This window comes from Trachurus japonicus, chromosome 11, assembly GCF_045865225.1.
Source record: "Trachurus japonicus isolate A0001 chromosome 11, Traja_1.0".
Classification (NCBI taxonomy): domain Eukaryota; kingdom Metazoa; phylum Chordata; class Actinopteri; order Carangiformes; family Carangidae; genus Trachurus; species Trachurus japonicus.
Genome location: NC_140917.1, coordinates 17965899 through 17974518, shown reverse-complemented (window position 1 = coordinate 17974518; position 8620 = coordinate 17965899). Strand labels below are relative to the sequence as shown.

General features: G+C 39.9%; 1 protein-coding gene across 1 annotated transcript; it reads right to left on the bottom strand.

Moving 5' to 3' along the window:
* Positions 1-363: 363 nt before the first annotated feature.
* On the bottom strand, positions 364-8001 carry cndp2 (carnosine dipeptidase 2). Its single transcript, XM_085791465.1, has 12 exons — positions 7950-8001; positions 6417-6497; positions 5924-6067; positions 5596-5758; positions 4098-4186; positions 2548-2748; positions 2350-2434; positions 2089-2249; positions 1829-1993; positions 1357-1498; positions 759-906; positions 364-560 (listed from the first exon to the last, which is right to left on the bottom strand). Exons 2-12 carry the CDS (start codon positions 6474-6476, stop codon positions 494-496), a joined length of 1425 nt encoding a protein of 474 aa, XP_085647591.1. The 5' UTR covers positions 6477-6497; positions 7950-8001; the 3' UTR covers positions 364-493.
* Between the last annotated feature and the right edge of the window lie 619 nt (positions 8002-8620).

Below are 8620 nucleotides of genomic sequence, written 5' to 3'. Positions count from 1 at the left end.
ACTTCAGACACATTTTCTCAAGTGTCACAAATGTATCACCCTACACAGAACTGTGATTGAAAATGTAATGTGCAGTAAGAATAATAGCAGCATTGTGACTTACTAAGACACTGAAAAGTAGAATATTTTTCTGTTCCTACAATAATGTACTATGTGTTCAGGTATGTATTTATAGATAGCAATATTTAAACAACATTTATATTAAAAAAGTTACAACGTTTATTTTCCTTATCAAAATAGGTATCTGGATCACATTTTAAGAGGTGTAAAAAGGTGACAGTTAATACTAAAGTAGATAATCAATTGTATGCATTAAAGCAACAGCAATAATCTTTAAAGCTGGTAATGAAACAGGACAACAAGTAACAAAGAAAAACACTTTTATTAATAGAGGCAGTGTGTATAAAATGTTAACTGTGGGGGGTTGATGGTGGCTATGGCTCTGGTAGTGATGATGGACATTATTATACATTTGTCATGATGAGACACCATTTTATTCCAGTAGGGAAACCTCATGGAAGTACGCTCCCAGCATCTTGATTCCTTGGATGTAGTTGGATCTGAAAAAAGGGAAACATAGACACACAGATGAACTTGCTTCATCGGTGGATAGTTGTTTTTAATTCAAAATGCATAACATTTTCTAAATGACTGGAGGGGGCTGACAGTAATTAACAGCCTTAAAACAGCCTGAATTGTTTTGGGGGGTTTTTGTGTCCGACTTTTCAATTAGAAAAATTTGAAAATTTGAAAAAAACCTGTTGAGTTTCTCATTCTGGGAGTGAGCTCCATCATCAGAGGATCCAACTGGAAGCAGCATGACGTTGCGGCCCGTGGCCTCCTGGAAAGTCAGGGTGACGGGAATGCTTCCACCCTCACGGGTCAGGTCGGGCTCCACACCAAAGACTGCAGCACAGGAAGGGGGAGGGAGACACAGAGAAGAACCATTGATGAATAAGATGTCAAATTAAAACAACCGGTCAATTATCATGATCTCCCTCTTAAACAAAAATAATGTTTGGTATCAATTCAAGATCAATTTAAATACTTAATCTTTGGTTTGAGGTTTAAATTATCATTGTTTTCTAACTTCAGTGAAAACAAATGGAAACTATTTTCTTTCAAGTGCTCACAGTGACATCTGTGGACTGGCCTGAGTAATCAGCAGACACACTACTTTTGTTTTTCACATGTTTTCTCAGTGCTTTGAGCACAACAAACCAAACTACATTACTCCCCAAATTGTTGTACGGTCTACAAGATGACATAACAGTAAGTAGGAGTGTGTTTAGTATTTTGAGTGAACTCATTCTTCAGTCATAAACATTTCTGTCATTCTGTCATTCAGTCTTGTACCTGTCTTCATGGCCTTACGACCGGCCATGTAGTGTGGGTGGTTGAAGTCAGACACCCAGGCCTTGGCTCCGTGGCCCATGTACACATTCAGTTTGTTGGGAGTTCCCAGCTCAGCAAATTTCTTCTGCAGATGGTCGATAACCTTGACACATACAAAAAAAAAAGTGTCAGTGAAAGCAAAGCACCAAGAAGATTTGCAACAACTTTGTTTCTGAGGATAAAAATATCATTTTATAAGACAACAGTTGCTCTGTAAATCTGCTTTAGTGGCAACATTTTAGTTGTAGATGCAATATTCTTCCCAAAGCAGCATGTGCAAGCAACTCATCTGTGTGACACACAACCAGGAAGTGATGTGGTTGGCAAGTCATGAAGTTTTAAAATCTCACGTGCAGACACTCATCAGACTTTTACAGGGCTCTAGTCACATGAGCACTGCCAGATGAGATGATATAATCTGTGTCAGTGTTACCTGCTTCTCCACAACTTGGGGGTCCATGTCAGGGACGAGGCGGATGGAGAACTTGCCGATGACCTTGCGGGGGATCACGGTCTTGGCTCCTGCTTCGGCGAAAGCCCCCTCAATACCATGAAGAGACAGAGATGGGTACCTCCAGCGGTGCATGAGGATTTGCTCCTGAAGGACAAAAAATGAAGGACAGAACACGTTAGATTAGGAAGAACTAGAAGTGCAGCAGTGTAAAGAGTGAAGGACAGAAATCAGCTCCTTGCCTTGGTGTCATGCAGCAGATGTTTAACTCCAACATCTTTGCAGTACTCATCCAAGTCAAAATCAATTTTCTCATACAGCTTCCTCTCATCGTCTGTCAGAGGGGCCACGTCATCGGTCAACCCTGGAACCAGAATCTTCCCCTTCCTGTCTAAAAGGGAGCCTGTTAGGGAGAAAAAAAAACAAATCATGGATTAAAACTCCTACAGTTCAGAGAAATACCTCAAAATTTGTTTTTATATTCAATAATCAGCTTCACTTGCCCATAAGCGCAATGAGGTCAGTCATGGCCTCATGAACAGAGCCACCGAACACCCCCGAGTGCAGGTCCTTATCACAGCCGTCCACCTTTAAAGTTAAGAATAAACAGTCACTATAATGTGAAAACACAATGTCACAAAAAGGCTGGAGAACAGTACACAGGTTGGTCAACACCTAAAGTCACTGCATATTGTCTCCACCTCAACAAAGAAGTAGCAGATTCCTCTGAGCCCGTAGGTGATGCAGGGTTTGGTCTTGCCCAGCCAGTAGTTGTCAGAGATGCAGACGTAGTCCACGTCTTTCAAGAAGGTGTCTTTTCGAGCAAACACCAGCTCATCCAGGCCCTCGGATCCAGACTCCTCCATCCCCTCGAAGCAGAACTTGATGTTGATGGGAAGCTCCTGCAGCACAAAGAAAAAAGAAAAACTTCTTCATTAAAGTGGAATTGCTGTACAAACAGAACAGAACAAAGATCTAAAGAATCAAACATCAGTTTATCCTGCATATCCTGCATCACTGTGTTATTATTTTCCCTGGGGCAAACGGTTTCACTTGTCAAATACTGTTTCAGGGACAAATAAAGGTGAATCCAAGAGAAAAGCCATGCAAGACTTTTGGTTTAATCATTAAGTGATGGGGCGATAACACATGCAACATCATTAACCGTTTCAGCCACAGACCTTTGACCACTTATCCTGCTGACGGCTCTAAAGTGATCAACAAGTAATTACTAAAGCAGCTCTGTACCTTAACATAGAGATAAGTCAATTCTCTGAGTGATGCCGAATTATTTTTGGAAAGATCCTCTGTGGTAAATCTAAATATTCCATATCTATTGTTTTTTTCTTTAGCATCAGTTCTTCATTTATTGGGTTTTATCACTTGACATTTTGTCCAGGAATCAAAATATCAATGATATTTAAGGAATGCAAAAATACAAATACAAATATAATGTTTCATATCATCATTTATAGTCAGTTGGATGTTAAAAGGTAAAGATCCAGCTAAATATTTACTTGGACGTTATGTTTGTGTAATCTTTTACTTTTGAGAAAAGAATAACTTCTCTGATGAAGAGCACAGCGTCTTGTGGGTTGTGGATAAGGCTGCTGTCAGTGGAGACTACAACAAGGGTGTTTTTTTTTCCACTGAATACCAGACTGAAACTAGCCGACATCAGCAAAAAAACCACAACACCAAAAAATGCATATTTTTCACAGCTAATTACCACTAAATATAAAAAAGAAGGAAAACAACACAGGAAGGTCCTATTAGACAACGCAGCACAGCGTCAAACTCAAAAATAAAAAAACTACGTGAAAATTGCATCTTTGAAAACGAAAGACATTTCTTCTGAATGAACAAGGAAGTTGGGTGTAAACTGGAATTATCATTCCATTCAGTCTGTACGGAGACGAAACAATAATAACAACATCTCTTAATTATTCCACCTCGCCAAACAAACTGTATTCCAGTTTGTTTAACTACACCCAACTTATCAAGTCATACAAAAATAAAAATAGAAACCGGTTTGTTTGCCCTCACCATCCCCAGTGTAACAGCTTTTCATTGTTGTTACTGGCTGGATGAACATCAAGATGACACACAGTCATCACGATCAGTGACGTTCATTTCTATTGTATTGTACTGTATTTTTAAGGATGTATTTATAAGGATGGGACGTGTTGTTGGACTCAAAGTGAAAGGTTTGATGTGGAGTCTGTGGTGCAGACTGTGAGGGTGACTGTACCTGCTTGATCTTCTGGTAGGCCTCGATGCAGTTGAACCAGGCCAACACTGGACCCTTGTCGTCCGTTGAACCTCTTCCAAAGAGTTTACCTACAAAGAGAGAGCAATGTATTCATTTGTGAACAGAATTCCCTTGTGTAGAAAAACGTATGTGTCACTTTAACTCAGTTCAACTATTTTGTTCTCTGGTGCTAATGACAAATATCTCACAACCTCTTGGGGTCACAATCGCAACATTTACGGTAAACTCAGACGAATAAAGCATTCAATTTTTTCTCACAGGGAGTGACTAGACTAGACAGGGATACAAGCAAAGTTACACAACACTCCCACATGATAAAATGCAGAAGGCAAATCTCTGCTGTCTGTCAGTATTCGAGTCAGATTCTTTAGCAACTGGACAGAGGGATACCAGAACATGACATAAGCAAGAACAGAGCTAAACAGCCGGGACATAGACAAGAGGAAGTGGATGTGGTGCTTTCAATCAGCTGACTATCACTGGAAAATACACCAGGCCAGTTGGGTATTAGTATGAGTACCACAAAAAAACCCGTCAAACAAAAAGGAAGGAGGAAACATGTATCTAATATCTATGAGAAATCCTAATCTGTATTGCTTTAACTGTCAAAGGGTAATTCACACTTATTCATAGGTTTAGTTTTATAGTTCACATTCAGTTGAGCACATGATCTGACTGTAATGTCATTCTAGTGAAGTGTCACAGCGTTGAACAGATCTGTAAGAGCCTTAGTCATGCAAAAACAAAAACAAGGGATTTAGTCATTTGGCAGACGGTGTGATGTGAAGTAAAGAGTTCTTAAACAATACATACTAGGGAACAGACGTATACCCAAAAGACTGTCAGTATACTGTATTTACTAGTTTCACTTCAGCCTTGTTGGCCTCTGAAAAACTGAGCTCACTGATTCACCAACACTGGTTCAACTTGCAACTTGCAGATAAGATGTGATTAATAAGAACACAGCTCAAGGCAAAGTAACTAACTGGGCTGGACTTTGGAAATATGTGGTCAGCTATGATATGATCACAAAGCTGATAAAAGTTCAACAAACAAAGTGTGGACAGCTTCTCTTCTATTTTTAAATATCTTGGAGTCTACATGACATTATTAGAGCTTGTGAGAAATAGTTGATGCTAAATTACAGTACCTATTTCATTTTATCCTATAGCACAGTCATGCCTCAGTTAGAATAAAAGACTCAGACAACTTTATTAATCCCGCCAGGGGCAATTCTTCTCTCCTTTTAGCCTGTCGAAAGGACATGGTGGTCTTTTTTCCAGTTTTGATGCCATAAAAAGCAAAACAAAAAGTATTCCTATCATGATATCACATCAGAGCCTGGCAGCAGAGGCCAAAACATGCCTTGTCTTGCATACAAGTCTTCAACAGGGTCCAGAAAAGTGGTTTCATTTTTCAGACTTGACAGATTCTGAAAATTTGAAACCAAATGTAGCACAATAAGTTTTGCTCTTACCATCTTTCTCCACCAACTTGAAAGGCTCTGTATCCCAGCCGTCATCAATACTGGCTGGCTGGACGTCGAGGTGGCCGTAGATACACACAGTCTTCTTACCCGGGTCTGACCCCAGATGCCCCAGGACGATGGGGGGCAAAGGGATCTCCTCTCCAGAGGGAAGCTGCAGGAACAAAATGTTCAATGTCGTCACTATAAACTACAATTAGCTGCAGGGAGTTGGTTTGGATTTGAGGAAAAGTTGAGGATGAATCCTGCTTCGGCACACTGATTTAAAACCGTCACAGCGAGCAAGAAATGACTGAAACAAGCATTAACATTAACATACCTTCTGTTTGCCAATGTCCACCATCTCCACTGTGCCCCCCAGCTTCTCAATGTCCTTGGCTGCCATCTCCATCATCTTCTTGATCTCCCCGCGCTTCTCTGGCCAAGCAGAGACGCTCTGGACTTCCACCCATTCACCAAGGCGCTAAGAAACAAGAGAAATTCATTAACTTTTCATACTTTCAAAGAAAACACGATAAGTGCTTTCAAGTTTGAGAAATATGAGGTTCACATTTGATCAAAGTGAAGTGAAGTCAGAGACTGTTTTTCATAGCACAGTAGAGTTAATGACTACTACATTTAACTACAGCTACGATTAACATGTTCAAGAATGTGTTGTGAGTTGATCGAGTTGATCAAATCAAGAGAGGTTATTTGGCAACAGTCTAATCAATGCAATGATTAGCTGACCATAACAGCAAGAGCTTACGCAAAGATTAATCAATTAATTAATCAAATAAACTTAATCAAAGCCTTAGTCGGAATGAGCTCACCTGCACATACAGATCCTGGTGTTCGTCCACATACTTGAAAAGTGCTGTGAGATGAGCCATGTTTGCCGGTGACAGGAGGAGCTGAGGGTTCAACAGGCAGAGTGGTGTGAGAGTCTCCCTCAAACCCTGTGCTATTTTATAGAAGGACAAAGAGCACACCCTCCAGCTAACTGCTGACTGCTGCTGTATTTCCACCTCCTCTCTCGTGCACATGAGCCGTGAGAGTGACAGAAGAGCGTGTCTGATATCAGGAAGTGAGGCAGCTGTTTGTCCCGTTGCTTTGAGTATCTTGCAGTTTCGAACTCATAGTTTTTAAATCACCGACAGAGAGAGTTACAGTAATGTCGGTTTATATTATCATACTACAGGAGAGAGCTTAGCTCCCTCCTAAAAAATGTCAGAAGGTTCAACTTTTAATTTTTCATTTAATTATTTGAATTTGTACTTTTATAGTCTGAGAGATTTGGCAAAGTTACATTCTTCATCATGTGACTACCACAGAAATCTACTCATACACGTTATTTACTTAACAAAAATCTATGCACACTTTTAATATTCTTTATATACATAAGAGACCATTACGTATTGACATATAAAATACCTGAATATTTTGTATACCATACTATGACGCACTGGAGTTTGCATTTTTATCATGCCTTTGTCACATGATGACATTTGACTCCAGGGCTTTCTGCCTGTAAGCCTTTGCATGTTATGAAACGGTCTGTTTTACTCCAAACTATGGTCTTTTCCCAAACCTAACCAAATGGTCCTGCTGCTTAAACAGAACCAAAACATTGAAAAGCTGTAGCTCTTAAATCCTTATGTCAGCGAGGCTTTCTGTGACGAAGTCCTGAAGGCCAACTTTTCTCTGCAGCCACTTGATTAATCAATCAGTAGAAGGGACAACAATCAGCTATAACTGCATCAATAAAGATTGTTAATGTTAGCTGAGGCCACGGGGTTGTGCAATATTACTACCAGTGGGTCCTTCCAAAAAAAGTCGGTCCTTAGTGTTTGGTGCTGTATGTGCAATGCGTGCAAGTTTTGGTTGTTTGGCCTCTTTGTGTGTTTTTAGTAGGATTTTAATTTTGTCTTTTTTAAGCAAATGAGTCCAACACAAATTGCATCAGTTGTAAGTCAGTATAGGCTTGAACGGATGTGTTTTATTCCTGCTGCATACGTTGAAATGAAAGAAGTTTTATTATAACAGTGAATTATTTGTTTTGAGACCTGCACATTATAACTTCACACAGACAGCTAGTCCTGTTGTCAGGTTTCTGTTTGCTGGCACGAACCGTACTAACTTATAAACAGGCCCAGAGCAATAAGTGACAAGCTAAATGAAGGAGGTGGTCGCAGAAAGCAGAGAGATATATTATCTAGCTGAGTACGTCAAGTCTCCAACTGTGTGTGACAGCAGCTTGCATGACATGAGAGCTAGCTAGATCCTGAGACGCATGAATAACCATTTTTTAAAACTACCTTTTAATTAAGTTGTCAGGACTCCTCCCCGCATAAGCGCCCACTCACCTGACACACAGCTCCTGTGTTTATGACCGACGGACAGCGCTGCTGCTCAAACGGAGACTGAAACGGTGAATCAAACCTGACGAAATCAGTCCAGAAAGTAGATACCAGCAGCCTGCACGGAGGGATGTCAGCGCGCAAGGGATTGTGGGTAAGCGGTAACTGCCTCGTCACGTTGATCCACATTGTATCGTTCAGAGACTTTTTAAAGCGGAGAGTAGCTCCTCTCTGAAAAATCATCATACATGTACCGTAGTCAGTCTATGGTACAGACGAGCCCTGTACTAAAATATTGAGTAGGCCTACTGTGTTTCCATTTATATTATATCAAATGTCTTAGTATTAACTCCTCTACATTTCTTTGATCACTACTCATGATTGGGTTAACATAAGAAATGTATGTCTTACCCATATAGCCTACACAAACAGGGGATAATAAACTCAAAATTTGTATTTTAAATTATTTTGAATAAGCCAATTTGCAAAACACCTCTGAAGCTATAGGTAAGTATATATTGCTGCCAGTGGTTATGTTCTTTCAATCTGAATTTTTTCATTGCAAAAACAGTAGTCCTACAGTAGTCCTCCTGACTATAATTTCTGAACTATATTGCTTGGTCAATTTATTAAGCTCAAGTTTTTTAATTACAAAATTGGCTACTAAAATGCCACAA